The sequence below is a fragment of the Phasianus colchicus genome, chromosome 13, assembly GCF_987193195.1.
Source record: "Phasianus colchicus chromosome 13, bPhaCol1.hap1.1, whole genome shotgun sequence".
Taxonomy (NCBI): domain Eukaryota; kingdom Metazoa; phylum Chordata; class Aves; order Galliformes; family Phasianidae; genus Phasianus; species Phasianus colchicus.
The window spans coordinates 18,440,106-18,459,898 of record NC_143448.1 but is presented as its reverse complement, the minus strand read 5'-3'; the positions used below and the strand labels follow the sequence as shown (position 1 = coordinate 18,459,898).

The 19,793-nt window shown below is 42.6% G+C and overlaps 1 protein-coding gene across 9 annotated transcripts in view; it reads right to left on the bottom strand.

The window, feature by feature from the left end:
- Nucleotides 1-19,793, bottom strand: part of BANP (BTG3 associated nuclear protein) — a 127,220-nt gene that overhangs the window by 64,131 nt on the left and 43,296 nt on the right. For all 9 annotated transcript variants that reach the window (XM_090149471.1, XM_031614971.2, XM_090149472.1 and 6 more), the window contains 2 exons: nucleotides 8,834-9,001; nucleotides 114-244 (listed from right to left, as the gene is read on the bottom strand). In XM_090149471.1, coding sequence (XP_090005597.1) covers nucleotides 114-244; nucleotides 8,834-9,001 — 299 coding nt within the window. The remainder of the gene's footprint in view (nucleotides 1-113; nucleotides 245-8,833; nucleotides 9,002-19,793) is intronic.

Genomic DNA, 19,793 nt, shown 5'->3' with positions numbered 1-19,793 from the left:
CTAAATGACAATGAGTCATTAGGAACAATAAAAAATTAAATTTCAGTTGAAGCAAAGTTTATATTAACATGGATTGTCTAAACAGAGCAATTTAGAAAAGGCTGAATACATACTACTTGGACTTGTCCATCTTCTCCTATTTGGTGGATCTGAACCTGCTGGGCGTTGGCCAGTGCGTAGTGTAGTGCCTGTGGTTGGTTCTGCTGGATCTCATTTGAGGCTGACACTGAGCTCTGAGGACCCTCTGAAAGAGACACAAATCTACCTTTGTTACATCTGTATATCTCATGCCAGCAGCCGTGCAACAAAGCATTCTTAAAAACAGGAATACAAGAAAGCAGATGCAGATCATTTCTACATTAATGTTTTTATGCGCATCGTTGCTCATTTGCTACAAATTCCAATGGAGCCCCAAATGCTGTTTTGTCTCTGTGAAAGCACACACTTAAAAAGCATCTTTTGAATCTGGATTAAGAGCTCAAAGTCAAAATAACATGACAGGCAAAGCACACAGACTTGCTATGCAGCTGAACACTACAGGACCTGGCTGGTTCCTTCTGCTCGCTGTGACAGCCACCAGCAAAGCCAGCAGTAGATTTTACCAGAATAACCTGCATTACAAGCTGACCTACATTCATTTCTAGGTTTTCCACCTTCACAGAAAAGATCCTCAAATATAAGAGGCAAGTATGCAAACTAGAATTAAGTTGTAATACACAACCACTCAAATACCATTCTTTCTTGAAACCTGATATTTTTATGCACGTGGTGGTCAATGATAACACAATAACGTTGATGACTCCATACCAGAAGGGTGGAATGGAATACAAGGGAGCAGAAGCAACCTGAGAGAAGACATCACTACAGGTGAATGGCACCAAATAGTGCATCCCCATTCGGAAGAGCCCTGAAACCACCCCATGTTGCACAGAGGAGTAAAATTCTGCACGAGTCCCAGCTTCTTTTCCTTTTTCCCCTACATCTGAGACGACTTTGAGAACAGGACTGTCATAACAGGCTCTTAAAATAATGTATTTGAAGAAAGGCTTTTCTATATACAGTGCTTCTACAATCAGTTTAATGGTTTTCTTTTGCTATGCTACAAAAATATTATCAGACGAAATCTTTGAAGCAGCAAGTTTGTTTTACAGCTTTTTTTCCCAGGGTATTTATTGCTCTCACAATGACTTTTACGCTACATGGGAACATAAAACACATTAACATTTAACACACAGTAGCATTCAGTACTATAAGGCTTTCAAACCCTTCAAGTGGAGGAAACTGTAATAAAAATATTTAAGAAGTGCTGTCGCTCTACTTCTGCTGTAGATAATTTTCTTACAAGATGTTATGAGTTGTTTAAATAAAGGCTAGCAGGGCCTCATCCTGCTCAGAAATGGCTGATGTAGTTGGATTTTAAGCACAACCAATGTAACAGGAAGCTGGCTTTCATAAGTTTTTCATATTTCTCCTTAATACCCCATGATTAGTCTGAGAACAGAACACTGCTTTCACAAGACTGAGCTTTATTCAATCATACAAAAATCTTAATGGAAATGTCCTTTAATACAATTATCCATTTGGAGTTGTTCTTTCATCGTGCCTGCAAATGTTTGTGGAAGAAGACAATTTTGAGCCTAAGTCTGAACACACGGATTGGAAACAAATTCAGTGCCACTAAGCTTGCATTTACTTCTTTGCTGAAAAGTTCAGTTGTTTAATAACTCAACCAAACAGCTGTAATTATGTCAACAATCCACAAATGTGTAACTACAACCAGAACACTAATGGAATAGCTCAGTAAACACAGCCACTATATGGCTTTGGTACCTACTGCATACCTTGCATTTGACTAGCAGGTAACACCCTGAAATTCGTCACTTCTAAAATACAGTGCTGTTGGTCACACTGCAATTCCTGTACCCCCCACACTGCTGTACAGCATTCAGGACTGGGTTAAGCAATTCTGTATCTGGTTATGAGAAACTTCAATGGCAGCCAAATAGCACCAGACCGCAGCACTTCTATGCTATGACACCTGCTCATGCTTTCCATGGCCAGCGGCTTTGTCACGACCACTTCAAGTGCTGATTCTGTCTTCCCATTGCTGCAAAACTCAACAGCTGAGTTACAGCCCAACATGGACACAGACCAGGGTGTCCAAATACATCAGCCTTCACTTAGATAAGCATCCATGTACCTATGTATCTTCATACCTGCACACTATACATACGTACACACACAAGCGTCAAGTACTAACATATTACATGGGAAAATTCATTTTTAACTTTATAAACCATCTTTTGCTCACGGATGCCAGAAGTTAAGCTGTTCAGAAGGGAACAGGATACAAGGACTGAATGCCATCCTGCTGTATACATCTTGCACGGTCCATCATGAATAGTTTTCATGTTGACTTCACTGCAACAGCCACAGTTGGCTCAATTTTTTTGTGTGATTTTTTTCCCCCTTTTTTCTCTTTGGGAATAAAGAAGAGGATTGAAATGTGTCTAAGAACAAAACATCCTTTATAACCACTGCTCCTCTCCAAATATCTGACCAGACAAAAGCAATATTTATCCATTTTTAAACATCCCCCATTAAAAACAAACACAAACATGAATAGCACACAGCTTGAATAGAGGATATGTCAACAGTTATAAATCACCATCATGTAAACTATCTGGCTTTGCATGTACAACTTTGATATGTTAGAGAATCCCTGGCACAGAGAAGCCATACAGCTGAACTCGTGCTGTGCAATGCTTGGACATCAGTGAGCAGTACAGAGCACTGCTACTGAGCACGTTCCTATGGCAATCCCAAGGCACCCTCGTGGAGATGAGTTTGGAGCTACCCAGAGAACAGCACTGCTGCCCTGACCATTCCACAGCCGCTTATGCTGTGATACGGGAGGAAAAAAGAAGCTGAAGTATTCCTTCTTCCCTTTAGCATTTGTTTCTTCTTATTCTCCCTAGACTTTGTATTTACCAGTTGAGCACGCGTTCTCATTTTGGAAGGAAATGGAGGAGCTTTGGATTCTGTAGTTGATGGGATTTAAGCTATGTCCCCTCACTTGTGTGCTGCCATTCCAAAGTGCTTTACTTCCCTGAAGGCTCCACATTTCTGCCTACAGCCCAGGACGTGCTTTCTTATCTCCTTGATATGCAGTGCTAGCAAGGAAAGGTTAATGGGCAGATGAAGAAGAGCACCCTTTAAAAGCAAGAAAAAAAAAAAGGGGGGGGGGAGGGAAAATACACCATCACCCAGGAATACAACTTTGCCTTGTAAACCATTATCTCAACCTGACTCACCCAGTGCTCAACGGCTCCAGTCTTGCAGAACTGCTTTGAAGATTTGGCCATGCCATCTGTTTTCACATGTGACACCTTGGCACAGCTCAGCACTTCAGCCCAAATCTACATGTAAATCCCAAAGTCATGAGCCTAACTAATAATTCCAACACGGAAAACTGCGATAACAGCTTTAACAATCGTAAGAGAAATTAAAAGAAAAGGAGAGAAGGCACTCTGCAGTTAATCCTCCTCTCAAAAAACTCATTTCCTACTCCCTTCTCTCCACAGACTGCTAACGAATTTAAAAAGAACATCTCTCTAAATTATCATGGCAGCCACGCGCACAACTTCTATCAGAAAAAGGGAGAGACAACAGCACACATTAAGGAGTAGCCCGTTGGCTCAGAGATGAGCAACCCACTGCAATTAATGCCTCAAGTCCAACAACAGGCAATGAAAGAGCCAGAAAAAATAAGGAAACAAACTTCTGTCTCCATTTAACAGTCTGCTGCAACTTTATGCAAGCCACAAATCTTGTGGATACTGCCAAGCTGCTCAGTCAATTAAATGCAGACCAATCTTAATAAGCCTCCAAGGGGGTGGAGGACAAAGAAGAGGCGTTCATTGGTACCTTCCTACCAGCTTCTTGATCCTAGGCTGCAGCTCAGTTCCTCCTCAGCTCTTAACACATGAATACAACACGACGAGTGCCAAAAACCTGTGGGGTCTGTGCAAGGACTGCGGGCTCAGCCTTGTGCTCTGCCACATTTCTACTGCTAATTTTTCCTTATCACAAACAGAGCAGAGAGGAAATCTGTTACCATTTTCACATGCACAATGCAAATCAAAGCCACACACTATGAGGACTTTAATGCAGAAGAAGAAGAAAAAGCCTACAAGTTTGGATGTGTTCAATGAGTGGAGAAGAATTAAGCTCAAGAACAGCAATTCTTTTTGGATGTAAATATTTCAAAGCTATTTATTACGTGTGCAATAACTCAATGCTCATAAAACCCACCAAACCACAGAGTAGATGAGCTTGGAAGAGACCTCTGGAGATCACCTAATCCAATCCAATCCCCCTGCTCAAACCAGGCTCAACCACAGCAGTTTGCTCAGGACTGCAACCAGCTGGAGATGGAATCCCTGCAGCCTCACTGGGCTAGCTGGTGCTGTGGTCAACCACCCTTAAGATCCCTCGAAAGCAGAGCAGCACAAGCCATGTCATAGGCAGGTGAGTTCCAGACTGCTGTGTTTTATTTCGTTTTTTTAAACGAAGCAAATTAATTGCTTCTAAAAAACACCTCTGGAGAAATCAAGAGCCATAATTCACAGGAGAGGGAGTACAGCAGAGCAGGAGCCATGCTGATCCGACACTATTTCAAGACCCAACACAAATACTACTTCCAATGATAGAGCTGAAACCAGAACACGCATTGAGTTGTTCAACAATTTTTCACTGCCAAACAGAAAAGGATGAAGCCATTCCACATTTCTCACATAGCAACATTCAAGAAACACTGTGATACACATTGAGTTGGACTCCATGATCTTTGTGGGTCCCTTCCAGTTCAGAATATCCTATTACTCTGTGATTCAAAGGAGAACGGTGCTCCTTTACAACATCTGAAGCAAGTGCCAACAACTTTCTGTTGACTTAAACATGTACCATTATATGAAGATATAACAGAAAGCCACCTTGCTATTATCAGATCCCAGAGAGGTGATGAAAATAATATTACTTCAAGCCAAACAACTGCTTTAGATTTGAGTCTTTTTTTTTTTCCTGTTGCACCTTTTCATCCCAACTTTAACATGAACTACAATATATTACAAGTTCGTAGTCAGAAAAACACTGCCAAGCTATGGAAAAAGAGATCATTTGGGGAATGTGGAGTTCATTCATTCACGCTCAGGCCCTTGAAATCATATTTAATCATCACTTAATGATTACAGTTATGATAATTAAATCAACACTTAATGAGAACAGCTCTGCTGCATGGCAGACGCTGTGCATCTACTCAGTATATTTGTTGATGGCAATGGAGCATCTTCAAAAAGAAGTGTTTTCTGAATGTTACGAGAAAATAAAAAAAAAAAATAATCACAGAATCCTAGAATGGCCTGGGTTGAAAAGGAGCACAGTGCTCATCCAGTTCCAACCCCCTGCTGTGTGCAGGTCACCAACCAGCAGCCCAGGCTGCCCAGAGCCACATCCAGCCTGGCCTTGAATGCCTGCAGGGATGGGGCATCCACAGCCTCCTTGGGCAACCTGTTCCAGTGCCTCACCACCCTTCCAAAGTAAGCCCTAAAACTTCCTTAGGAAATGGTGACCACTTTGCTATTAATCAGAAGGTGTTATTCCATGGTTATTCCTAATCCTTTTTTAAGCAATACATGGAGGAATACAAAAAATGCCAATTACATACAAAGGGGCATGGAGCAAGCATTACAGTGAAACCAATCACAGATATTTCCCTGCATAGCACACCTAGAAGCTGACCTAACAGCCTTGCTAACAATAGTGGGAAAGACAGGTTCTCAAGTAGCTGGATTCCAGACCATTTGAGGCTCACCTTAACTTGCCCCTTGAAACAAACACTACCATAAAAGCTGTCTGGGTTCATATGTAACACTTTAAAAAGCCGTACTTGACAGCTACGTTGTCATAACTGTGAAATACAGACCTCCTTTACTTCAGAGCTGTGAAATATTACTTCTCTTTCCTGCTAACTGGCAGCAGGAATTCTGCTATATCCACTATACAGCGTATATAATAAGGAACAGATGCCTGTGAATTATGATGCTGTAATTCCATCGAGGGCTTCCAGAGATGTCAAACCACAAAGACAAAGCCTGAGCAGCTCACAGAGATACCTGAACAGACCAGGATCATTGCAGCAATGACAGTTACCTTCCTGAGCAGCGTGTGAATCTGTCCTCTTCCTTTCTATCTTTGATTTTTCCCTTCTTCTGACTCAGCCCCTTCTCCATCCCACCATCCTACTTTTCCTCCTACCTCTTCTTCCTTCAGGTGAAATCCCACTCCCACCTGCCTTAAGAATGCAATTAGTTTCCCTGAGGACCACCTGGCTCTGAGAAAAGGGCTGTTTTTCTAACACAGCTTTCACAGTGGGTGTGAATGTAGTGGTGAATTCATCCAACATCTTTACAGCCTCCCAGAAAACGATGCCAGTGACATTCTTAGCAAAAGCAATATTTTAAAGAAATTAACAAAAAACTCAGAATCCATGGAACATTTTCACGTACCATTACCAAAGGCAGATGTTAATGCTATTGCCAGCTCTCTACTTTTGGCTGCACGGCTTATACACAGTCCTGCAAATGACATGTCAAGACGCCTCGACTGACCTTCACCATACTAAAAGACCATATTTTGGGTCTTCATCATTTTTAGGAGCATACTTAAGATGTGCAGTCACCTCTTTGCTACCCAGAGGAGCTGGAACGTGCTGTACAGCAGGAGCCCCAGGATGCACAGAGCACTGGGGAAATGCAGGAGATGAGAGGACCAGCTCAAATCCCAGGAGTTACCCCAGGTGCATTCGTACCCAAGGAACAAGATAATTCTGAGTGGTGTTTGTGGAACTGGGATAGGGCTAAAAGAAAACACCTGGAGGTTTCAGCTTAACGAAAAAAACAACCCACAACATATTACTTTATGGCTTTCTGAAGTTAAGAACTCCCTGAATCTGTGCTTTACGTCTCTATGCTGGTCTCTCCAAAGCTCCCAACCAGGAGATTAAAGATAATATTTTTTAATAATAAATCTCAATGACAGTCAAAGTGCATGGCCTAATGAGCACAGGCCTGTAACAACCCCTTACTACTGCATTTTTACTCTAAGGAGACTGAAACTAAAAATCCCATCAACATATATATATATGGCTTATGGTTATCATTAGGTTGATTAGTTGTTTTAATTTGAAAATTTTGGATTTGATTCCCAGTTCCAGCACATAAAATTTTCCATTGAAAGCAGATTTTGGCTTTCTTTGCATGAGATACAGTGGTTAGTGTTAACATGCAACCAAAAATTTTATGCAGGCAAATAAACTTGCTTCCTTTTCTTTGGGCTCACTTCCAAAACACTGGTTTTAATATACGATGTACAAATGTCCCATAACACTGCTTTATATTAAAAGCATGAGCCAGAAACGTCCTGTGAGAACACTTTTAGCTCAGTATTTTTCATTTGTTATTATTATTCATGCCTACACACCTATGTGGAAATACAGAATCAGCTACAACATGTTTAATTTCTACAGAAGAAAATACTTCATAAACAAAATTTAGCACGTCCCACTAAATGGTGTGAACACACGGAGGAAGGTTTATTCCTTTGACTCCACTCATGAACGTCAGTTGCAGATGAAATACTTTGACCTTTTACTTCAAGTCTATCATGGTAAGTTACACACATGATGCTGCACATTGTGAATTGTTTCAATTAGCACACAGGGTGGACGTTCCCAACCATACCAGTAAAAGTCAGTTCAGAGAACACACAAATCACCAAAGGCAACTCTCTCATGGAATGGGATGTGCTCTGCTTTCCTTCCTGACAAATCCACATTTTACAACTTCTTTAGAGACAGTTTCCCTCCTCCTTCTCGTTTGGGTGCACAAACCACCTCTCGTTTCCTTTCTTGGGTCAGCAGTATGTTCCAACCAGTGGTTTTACAGCCACAGTTTGTAGAAGCAATAGATGTTATAGATGTTCCTGCTACCTGAGACTGACTACAGTATGAGCCCCAGGAGGCCAGCAAGGACTCTACATACACCAGAAGGTGGCTGGATTGCATTGAATCTACAATGATTTAACTACGAGTGGCTGCCTCCAATTACTAAATGAATGCTGCAGTCACTCCTTGAGGAGCACTGCAGAATTATGCTCATACTGTAATGAGTAACAGAGAGGTCTCCTTGCCAATGATAAACAGTACTTAAAAAAATAATAATAATACAAAACCGACTAAAAAAAAAAAAAAAAAAACAGAGAGGGAGATTATCTCCATTTATATTTCTTATTAAAAAAAAAAAAATCAAATTTGCAGGTACAGCATGCACCAGTCACAGCTATATCTTAAGAAAACTATATCTTCAGAAAAAAATCTGTAACGTGATGGAATATGCAGCAGTAACAGCAGAGAAGCAAAGTTCTAGGCTACAGCAAATGAGGGCTTGCTCCAATGCAACAGCCATAGGCACAGGAATAAAAGAAGCTCTTACCTTCAACAGGCCTCAGGTATACAGGAACCACCAACAAGATGCCCTCACCTCCACTGCCAACCCTTAAATGAGGGCTGGGAAGGGGTGGATCCTGGCTCCTGCCCTTCCATCACTCAGGCACACTGCACACACCTGAGCTCCCTGGGCTGGCCCTGCCTTCCCACCAGGTGCTCAATCACTGCTTCAAGCTGTGACTTAGCATTTCCACTACACCTGTGCAAGGTATATTGAAAGACAATTGCAGATACAAAGATTTAAAGAAAAAAAAAAAAGTGGTTCTTTACCTGAACCACTGTAAGATGACGACGAAGGCGTTCTCCTTGAGAAGCTTTTCACAGCCAGACTCTGCCCCCGCTGCTTCCGCCTCCAGGCTGTTCGGCACTTGGAGTCTATGCTCTGCTTGATTCGATACCAGTCAGATTCTGAGATCCCAAATTTATAAAAGAGATGACCTGTAATTACAGAAAAACATAAAGGGATGGTACCCAGTTCAAATCCCTGTTTTCAGGAACACACAGTGCTGATGGACACTGCCAAGCACACAGGGCAAACAAGGAGCTGAATGATTCAGAACAGCCTAAAGAAAAACAGTGAGAGTTAGAAACACACCAGAACTGTACAGTGGGGTCATTTCAGCAACAGCTTCAACGATATTCACAAAATTAAGGCGTGCATAGTTGTGCATTTAGAAGCATCGCTATCATGAAGTTTCCAAATGTACGCTTCTACCCATGGAAGCTGCATCTAAGGCAAGCAATATGGCAACAGAAAGATCCAGTTCTCCTAAGCCCAAACTGGAGAAAGCTTTATTTATTGCTGATAGTGCTCTCAACGTGTGTGTACGATAAGCATGAGGTCGCATAAAGCTGCGTATAAAACAACCTCTTAAAACTCAATGCGGGATTCAATAGAATCCAATAAAAACACAGCACAAAATTCAAATCTTCTGAAAGCGTTACTACTATTACCGAGTCATTTAAAGAGCCACATTCTGCACTTCCCAGCATTTGGTGCTAAGTTGCCAAACTCTTATAAAAACACCATGTTGACGACTTGTGAGTTGGACTGTTTGAGTATTTTGAAACAAAGCTGATACAGATGGAGTCCCACTGCCAACACAAACCACGTTCGTTAGCATCTGCAAACTCTGCCATCGAAGTGGAAGCCTAATTGTACAAGAAGCAGTGCAAAAATACTCGTCAAGCTCCAAAAAATACTCATTTCAACATCTGGACAAATAGATTAAAAATTGAGAAGGAAACCTGTCGTACATGGATAGCTTTTTCAAGGCACTTCTCACACCGTTCTGCTGTAACCTTACAGCGGTTTACATCTTGCTTAAAGCACTCTGAACTGGGGGTGTCTGACTGGATGCTAAGGGAAATTTATAACCCAGAACTGCAGAAAAAAAGCACTTCAAAAAGTGAAGAAGTGAAGCCAACATTTCCAAACTGTGATGTAAACCAGAACCATCCGAGCATTCACCAATCGTTGCAATTTCAGTACTTCTAAACTTCTCAGATTTAGATCTGCAATAGTTAAAAGCCAACCCAAAGCTGCAGTATTTGGTTTCGGTCAACGTGGCTCTGCTTGAAGGAGCTCTTAAAATTCTTGTACTCCTTTTTGTATTAATTGCTTACCATCCCCAGCACAATAAAACCATCTTTTCAACCCACTGTGTTTACAAATTTACAGCCCAAGATGATCCTGAAGTACGTAAGTGAAGTAGTTACACTCAAGCTGCTGTACAGCCCTTTGAACAATGCACGTCCATTCCTGCAGGAGGAACGAAGGTGACAGCAGCAACTTGCCAGGTTTGCACAGAATAAGAGCTCTGTGCTGTCCTTTGCATTATAACGGAGCCCTCAGAATCTGAAATTCACAGGCACCAATCTAACGTGGCCAAGGGGAACATCGTATCCCTTCAGACATCATCACTTTCCATTCGTTTTCTGATTACTTCAGTATAGATTTGTTCGAGTGGCTTTTTGAACACACAGGAGGAAAGCACTGGCATCAAGAATTTGGTTCCAAAGCACTCTAAAAGGCTGAGGACTGATGACCAGCAAGTGACAGAAGGCCTTATTCAGAGACTGCTTTACAGCTCCTGCACTGTGTCTCCAAAACAAGGTGGGAGCAGGGAAGGAGGAAAACCAATCGAAATTATCATCTGCTGCTGTGCAACAGTTTCCTTTCCATGGGTGTCAGCAAAAGGAAAGCACATACTGTACTGTAAATAGTGAGACCACACTTTGGAGTGCAATGTATTACCAATATGCGCTATACGGAGAAATGGGTTTATAAATCTTTGCAGCAATGTCCAATAAAAATAGTTGTGTTTTAACTCTTGGTATGACCTCAGCTGTCAGTGCACACAGAGTAGTGGTGCTGTCCTGCATAACACGACCGTACGCTGTGATTACTTTGAACAAATGTCCGTATTTTGTTCATCAATACATTTTAATGACTATCATCTTGTGTGCTGCTGTTAGAGAAATGACTGCATTGACTGCAGGTCGGAGAAAACTCACAGTACAGCAGTCCAGCCAGTGATTTTAACTCTTACGGTGTCAGTATGGCACATTCCAGGACTTCCCTTTGTTCCAACAGAAATCAAAAGCAAAATCATTTATGACAGGAGCATCAGAGAACTGTTTGCATTAGGAGAGCTTAAGAAAGACGATGGGCAGAGGTGAGACATAAAGCATTCCAGAAGCTGCTCTGTGGACAGAAGACAAGAAACAACATTTGGCTTATTGACTGCAGAAGTTAATTAAAGTGATAAGAAATGGTCGTGAAATATTGGATAGAGGGACCACAGCCTTCATGGAGAGAACACAACAGAGGAAAGCAGGGAAGACAGATGACAGGCTGAGGGTGTAGTGAGAAAAGCAGATGTGGGACTGGAGAGACTGTCACAGCAGGGTGTATTTCTGTTCCCTTACCCACAGAATTCCAACTTAGCCACCCAAAGGCATAAAACTGGTGCAGATGACACAGCTACTGCATGCACACAACTGTGTGCTCAGCCACAGTGACTGCACCTGCAAATTGGGCATAGCAAATCAGCCCTTAAGCACCAAGATAGCTGACATCAAGGCTACACGAATTACAGATGTATAAATCCATCTCCATGGTGCTCCAGCTCTAAGTGTTACCCTAATAACAGGTCTTTAGCAACTGCCCCAGAGCTGCCTGCTGGTGGCTGAACAAGGACTAAATGCAACTGACAGCGGGGCGTTTCTGAAGTACAGACGCACATATAAATATGATTTACCCCTAGCAGAGAGATACGACTCGAGAACATGTGCAAGCAATATTAGGGAAAGTAAGCGTGCTGCCTCGCTGCTCTCTTCCATAAGTGATCACATGCAGGAAAGCTCTCAGCCCAGCGGCTCGCACTGAATACGTCAAAAGCCAGAAAAGAAGTACGAAAGGCAGGAATAAAGCAAGATGCTGCACATGAGACCTTTAACTTGAGGAAGCCCTTATTGGAAAAGACAGCAATGCTTTGGTGAGAGGAGATGTGACTTCTCAGAACGCCTGCTAGTCAAAAGCAGCACGAAGCGCCGTAATTTGTGAGCAGCACAGCTTCCCTGAGCCACATCACAGCCCTGATCAAAACGTTTAGCCACATCCAGCAGTGTAATTCAGCACTTTGGCAAAAAGACAACGGCATTTTGGAAGAGAGATGCACTCAGAGCAGAGCAGCGAAGGAAAGGATTCGGATCTGAGGGGGGCTGAGAGGGGTTTTGGAGGTCTTTTCTCCAGGACAAGGGATGGCTGCTGGTAACATCCAGAACAAAAGGATGTGCTTGTTTTGAAATGCTAAGAGTGCAGAGCTTGCTTTCTTTGAGAACCTCACCTCCCAAATAAAGCTTTTAAAACTTCATCCAGCAAAAGCAAGGAGGAAGGCATGCATACATTGGGAAAATTCAGCAAGGCAGCATGAAAACCAGCAGGTGCATCACTACAGCTACTGCACCACTTCTAGGGACACATTTAGAGGCTCATACAGAACTAAAAGACACCACGACACAAAGTTCCAGGACGCTTCTTGTGCACCACAGAATAAATCTTTTTGTTGCTCATCTAAGGAAAAAAAAAGAAAACAATGGGAAAGATGGTAAAGATGTGGTACAAAAAGAAAAGTTGTCAGCAGCGATGTCTGAAATGACCACACTTTCCCACACTTTCGGGCAATGGATGTACAAAACGTCTGGGGGTTTGAGAACTTTTCGTAGGGGGGAAAAACAGAAATAGTGAAGGAAAAAAGGAATGAAAACAATGCTCCTGAGAAAGTAATCCTCTCTTTCTTAAAGGTCAGAAGTCAGGCAGCAGACAAAGCAACCCGCAGAAAACACTAAATTGTAACAAAATTTAATTAAGAACAAATTGAGGAGGAAGAGAAGACGTTTGTAATATCAAAACCAGACACGAAATATTCCACTGACAAAATCCGCCTCCTAAAAAACAAACTTCATGTCAACAGCTCACATTTAGATGCTGAACGCTGTGCTGCTTCCCGTTCTCCACAAACACCAGATTTGCTTGCAGAATTAAAAGGCAAATAAATTGCATCCACGGAGCTGGCAGGACTCCTTTTGCTGCCCTTTATCCTGGGATGGCACAGATTTGTCCTCTTCTATTGCTGCATTTTGAAAGGCTGCAGGGAAAGCGTTACCCTGGAGCAAACAGAGCTGCTCACATCCACGTGCGATCCAAGCAGGCAGACCTGGTGAACTGTTCTTTCCACTTTCAATTTCAACATGATTTTTCAAGTCTGCCCTTTTAAAGAGAGTTCAAATACAATCTAATTTCAGATTCAAGTGATTAAAAACAGAATCATTTTCTTTCTTAAACGACGGATCCTGTGAAAAACAAGGGCTGCAGATTTTGCCTGCACACAGATTTTGCAGTCACACAAAAACTTCAAAACTCAAATATTAAAATCAGACTTAAGTGTTGGTGCAATCCCAACTTTTAAAAGCAAGTTCCATTGTCAGCTCTCAAAGAGAACAAACGTCCTGCTTCCCTCAGCGCAGAAGATACGGTTTAAGAGGATTTGTGCAAATAAGGTCCCATGACAAATGGATTATTCTACTGCACTCTTCAGTTAAGTTATAATAATACATAAAAGCTGAAATTACACATTAATCAAATTCCTTTCTGTGTGGACAACAGGAACCCTACGCTACAGATCACATAAGGGATCTCATCTTTGATGACTTTCTGACAGAGTGCATAGCTGCTAATTTTAGAGCTGTATTACAACAAATAGCCATACAACATTCACCCACAGCAAGGAAATTAAGTCTGACGTGACAAGAGAATAAGGGAATTCCTAAATATCATTAAGGATATCAACGTAAAGAGAGGAATGTTCGAGGTAAACGTTCCAGATGTGAAAAACCAGAGTGAGTCATTGCTTTGAAATAGAAGTGTGTGATTATACAGTGTAGGGAATGAGGACTAACATCGGGGACACCAAAAATACACTCCTTCCAGGTGTGCATTGCTCAGCAAAACTCTGCTAGCTTCCAGATGCCACCGTGCTCCGGGGTTACATAAATACACGTGTCAGCCCTTTAGGAACTAAATATGTATTCCCATTGCTTTACAAGGCAGCTGGAACAGAAGCGGGCTGGCAGATAGCGAGCTGTGCAGGCTGAGCTGACCTCAGCCACACAGTGCCCTTCTCTGCTCCCAACAGCACAGTAATGCAGCTCTAATAATTAATTACCCACATCCCAACGGCCCTGAACTCTACCAGAGCTGAGGAATGAGAAGCGTTGTGCTTTAGGATGAGAATCTCTCAAACACAAATGGAAGCAACACGTTTTTAGCTACGTCAAGGAAACTAGTGCTTCAAAACGATGTTATCTCAGCTGCTAAAACAAAGCTGAGTTCAAATGAAGTCTCTGGCTGGTAGAAATCCTTTTTTGGGATCAAAGGGGTGCGCTGTAATGTACCAACGTTAGAGAAAGGCAGAGGAATTGTTCAACTAGTCAGCAACTAATTATGAAATGCTAATTACAGCGTTAAGACTGTACAGACTACAATTGTATGCGGCTCGAACACGGAGGAACAGGGAAGAAAGTTTCCGTCTGTAATGTCAGTCTGCCACATTTAAGGAGAAAAAAAAAAAAATCAGGAAACAGCATTTAACAGCATAAAAAGCATTTGTGCATAGAGGCTCATGTCTAAGGCACGACTGAAGTGAGAGCACCGAGGTGCAGCTGCAGATCACTGCTGGTTGGATGCCAGCAGAGCCACGGCCATAGGGAGCATCTGCATTTATCCTGAGCACTCCTGGTCACAGATCCTGTATGAGCCCTTCTGCAAATGCTTCCCAGATGGCATCGTTTTGCTGTGGGTAAAGACAGGTTTGCATTTTATTTGTTATTTTTTTTCCTGTTTTGGGGGTTTCGTTTCTTTTTGGTTTGGTTAGCTCAGCCCAAAAGGCGTGAGATTCCTCTCTCTGTTCTTACTGCCTTTTATTTTAAGGAATGTAAAGCCATAGGGACTATAAAGCATTCTGAGACCTAAAGCATACGTGGGAATAGGAAGCACCGATGGACGTTGATGTTTTACACCAACAATGTACTGTCATGTTCTTCAAAAGCATAATTAATATAACCTGAATGCCAGCTGCTGACTCCCACCTCCCCAAATAGCTAACACATCACTGTAGTTTAATAAGAGTTAACAGGTCAGAATATCGCATTAATATTTATTCTAAATATTTAGTTGTTGGCTTTTTTCAGTGTAACACAGAGTCAGTGGGAACGTGAAATTAAAAACTGTTTTAAACGTTCCCCAGATCTGAAGGATCAATCTTGGTCTGCAAGCTTTCATTGCAAGTTTTGAGAACAGTATACACACACACACACACACTTTAGCATCTGTAATCTCAGTGTGCACCAATGCATGCTGTTCACCAATGCAAGACCTACAGTCACACACACACACACACACCTTACCACCTGCCTGCTAACCCTCCCTGCCTGCTTCTACTCGCTGTACCAACAGCAGAACCTGTTCGATTTACTCAAGACAGCCATCAGCACGCAAATGATGACATCTAGTGGAGCAGCGAATGCACCAGCCTGGTGAGGATGGCAGCACACATCCCTCCAGCACCACCGCTGCATTTCCATCGCTGCTGCTCAGGGTTTGCGGGGTGCACAACCAGGAGCTGCTGCCACGTGGGAGGGGGGCAATCTCTGAGTATGGCACTTGTTCCTCCTTGTACACTTGAAGGGATTTTCGTGCCGTGCTGCTGATCACAGTGCTCTGATGGTGAACAATATTAACAGCTGGCAATATGTAACCATCTAATCGTAGAATGGCCTGGGTTGAAAAGGAGCACAGTGCTCATCCAGTTCCAACCCCCTGCTGTGTGCAGGTCGCCAACCAGCAGCCCAGGCTGCCCAGAGCCACATCCAGCCTGGCCTTGAATGCCTGCAGGGATGGGGCATCCACAGCCTCCTTGGGCAACCTGTTCCAGTGCCTCACCACCCTCTGGCTGAAAAACTTCCTCCTCATATCCAACCTAAACTCCCCTGTCTCAGTTTCAAACCATTCCCCCTTGTCCTATCACCATCCACCCTCATAAATAGACATATCCCCTCCTGTTTAATAACCAGAGTGTAATTATCAAGAATATTAAGTGTCTAACTCCTTAATTAAGTTTAACTCCAAATGAACTAGCCCAACAAGAAAACGATTCTAGACCAAATCAGAGGGTTTATACCCTGAGTGTACTCTGCTGTCTCCCTGCTACTCTTCCCCAGTTACATGAAAGGCACCCCACAACAACAATACAAAATATAACCACTTCTATTTTCCCCCAGCTTTGAAAGAAAACAGATTCCCAGGGCTGAAAAACATCTCACCGATCTGAAGGCGCAGCAAATGAAACAAAATACTTTGGGGAATTAAAAAAAAAAAAAAAAAACACAAACAAAATAAAAAAACCCACAACAGAAGATCTATGTTTCATTTCCTCCCAGAATGTATATATTCATGCAACATTTGGGTCGCAGTATGAAAGTGAAATTGCATATTTTATATATCTATGGCTGAAAATCGCAATGGCAGCGTTCCATACAGACTATCCAAGCGTTTTCATCTGAAACATCTTCACGAAGATTAGGACCTCAAGGAGGCCAACCCCATCCCCACCAATTCCCCTTCTGAATCAAAGGTCTCACGCGCTCACCTTCCTGCACAATAAAAATGCACACGTGCTTTTGAGGCTTCCAATACGTTCACCTTCCAGTTTGGCACATTCGAAATGTCAGGGTTCATTTATGATCAGACTGAGCAAGCAAAAATCCTCCTGTTCCTTTTAGTCCCACTTTGGGAGAGCTGCTCCCACACGGCACATCAACCTTCATTCTGCTTTGGAACAGAACGTACCTGGGTATACGATGTGTTTATTGCCAAGGGATCGATTTACTGGTTGAAATCAAAGCCTGATACTGAAAACAAATGGAATCACCCAATTTGAAGCAATAACGTGTGATCGAAATAAACGGTTCTGATACGAAGGAGCCGCGGCCAACAATCACACATCAGGTCATTTCTGATCTCTGCAGCTTTAAAGAGAAATTGATTAAACAGCCGTTTATTATTATTATTTTTTTTTTTATATAGCAGCACAATTCAACCAGACAGAACCCGCAGTAAAACCGAAGGGAAAAAAAAAAAAAAGAGAGGAGGGTTTTGCTTTCAGCCCCCCCTCCTGAGCCACCCCGTTACATAACCCCTCGCCGCGGTGCCTCAGGATCCCATCTGGATGGCAGTCACTGCCCCACGTGCCGCCAAGAAAAACTCGCTTAGGAATCAACAACGAGAATTTCTCCCCTTCCGAAGGAGTTTGTGGGTTTGGAAAGGGCTGGCATGACAGAAACCTGAACGCTGCGGGAATTTATTTACATTTTACTTGCAGTCTGCTCGAGGCATCTCCCCATAGCGCTTTTTAACCCTTAGGAAACGAAGGAGAGAAAGTTCAAAGCGGGGGAGGAAAAACCCCACAACGTTCTGGAATTCTGTTTATGAGATGTTGTGGACTCACAGATCCCAGCAAACACGGCCATGAGCCATCCAGGACGGTGTGTTATGTCTGTGCTGACCCACCTGCTCTTGCTCTCACCGTCTCAGGGATCGAATACGTTACAACTCTCACTGCTCATGTCTTTGAAAACCACTCTGCAAAAGTTCAGTTTTCTCATTTGACACTCTTCGATAGTAAAATTATTTCTTCTCTAGAGGCTGCTGAAAGTTTGTCCATAGAACTTATCTGAAAAAGGATGCTCGATATTGAAATTATCAAAGATAACTCCACCATATTTTATTTATGTATGCATTGAGCCCAAGCAATAATGGCTTCCAGTACAGCATCAATAGCAAGGAATGCTCCAAGCTCAGACCCCAGAGGGGCACCTGCCCTGCAGACAGCTGTAACCCTGCAGGAAGGTCCACAAATGGAGAAGTCAGTCCAAAGAAAACAGTGATCAGCACAGTGTGATGCAAAAGTCTTCCCTTTCACTTGAAACTCTGTAGCCTGGATGGATCCACAGTGCTGATGAAGATCCTTGGTCTTTGCTGTCAATGCTAACCAGAAAGGGCCCAATCCTTCTCACTGATGTCACTGCTTGGGGATTCTTCCTACAGGAATTTGCAGTGGCATCTGAAATCCACCTAAGAATCCCTTGGTTCTCATTCTATAGCTACAATGCAATTAAATTACCAGATTTGTAGCAGGAGTTCTCATCTTTCTAACTAACGACACAGTTTTGATGCTTTTTACATTATACCCTCCTGAAGCAACATTTGAAATGACTAAGGAAACTCTTTTTACATTCATAGACTGATCTGTTTTAGCAGAGCAGGGCACTTCAGCACGTACATTAAATCTGGCCAAAGTGCAGACGCATTAACAGGATGGAACAATCACGTTTGAGCCGTAAAGAGATGGTCCAAGTGACCTCATGTATCAGTTTTCTTCTTTCTCTAGAGCCCATGAACTCACACACGCTTGACAGCACATCGTGCACAATCAAGCTACATGCAGTCACAGCTACAACTGACAGGCTAGGCAGTTGGAAATGGAAAACTAAATTCATTGCTTTTACAATGCAGGAACCACACGAGAAGTGCGAGATGGAGAGAGAAAACACCCTGCAAACAATTTATTTCTTCTTCCCCCAGAACTGCCACCTTTATTTCAGTTTATTAAACACTAACTGGCTAGGAAAGTAATTGAAATACACATAAGGACCCAGGAAAGAAGAAAACAACGGCCAGCTGTAAATTATAGTGCTTACATAAAGTCAGTAAGCAAGGGCCAGCATTGATGCCATTTATGAGAACTGCGGTGCCGAGATAAACTCGATGGGTTCTCATATTATCTTCTTGCCTAGCCTCAAAAGAGGTTATCACTTCCCTCCATGTGGCAGCGTTTAATTGATTCACAAAGCAGCAGCTATTTGGAGCTGAAGCCAGACTTCTGCAGCTCTCAGGAAGACAACGTGTTTGCAACAGGCAGCACTGCTGCATCAAGGCCTTTCCCGAGGGTGCTGTACCAAAAAAATAATGCTTTCTGGATATCGTAAGAGCATAACAGAAATGTTTTCTTTCCCTTCTTCTCATTTAGAGATGTGCTGAGCTCTCAGAGTCTGCTTCTCGCTCTCTGCTTGAGGTATGAGATAGCTCAGCAACTCTGCGGACTCCTCCTGCTCTCTCCCCAAGTTCTCCCTGTAGCAGTTACCACCATCACAGAAAGAAGCAAAAGCAGCTTTTCTGAACTTGTCAGATGGATGTGGTCCAATTAGTGAGATTCAGAGCGGAGGTTTTGAATAGCACTCAGCTCGGGAGAATCTGCTTCAGCTTCCCCATCTGCCGCAGGCATGATGCTGCAGATTTGGGCTAATCCTTGTTTACTTATATTCAACCCTTTGAACTGTAAAATGGAGTTTGTCCTACCTCTAAAACCAAGATCTGGCAGTCAAGAAATGCACTGCAACATCTAATAATACCCCTGTCCTCAAAGGAACGGGCTGAAGTGAGTTCATATTTCCAAACTGCTCCATAGTATTTATTACTAGGAGAAGAAAATGTTGGCAAAAAGTATTTCCAGGGACCACAAGATTAGCTCATCCATGTGGACACAAACCACACAACTTCTTCTCTGAATGCTATAGCTTGGAAGGTTAGTTAACGTCCTATATAACAAAG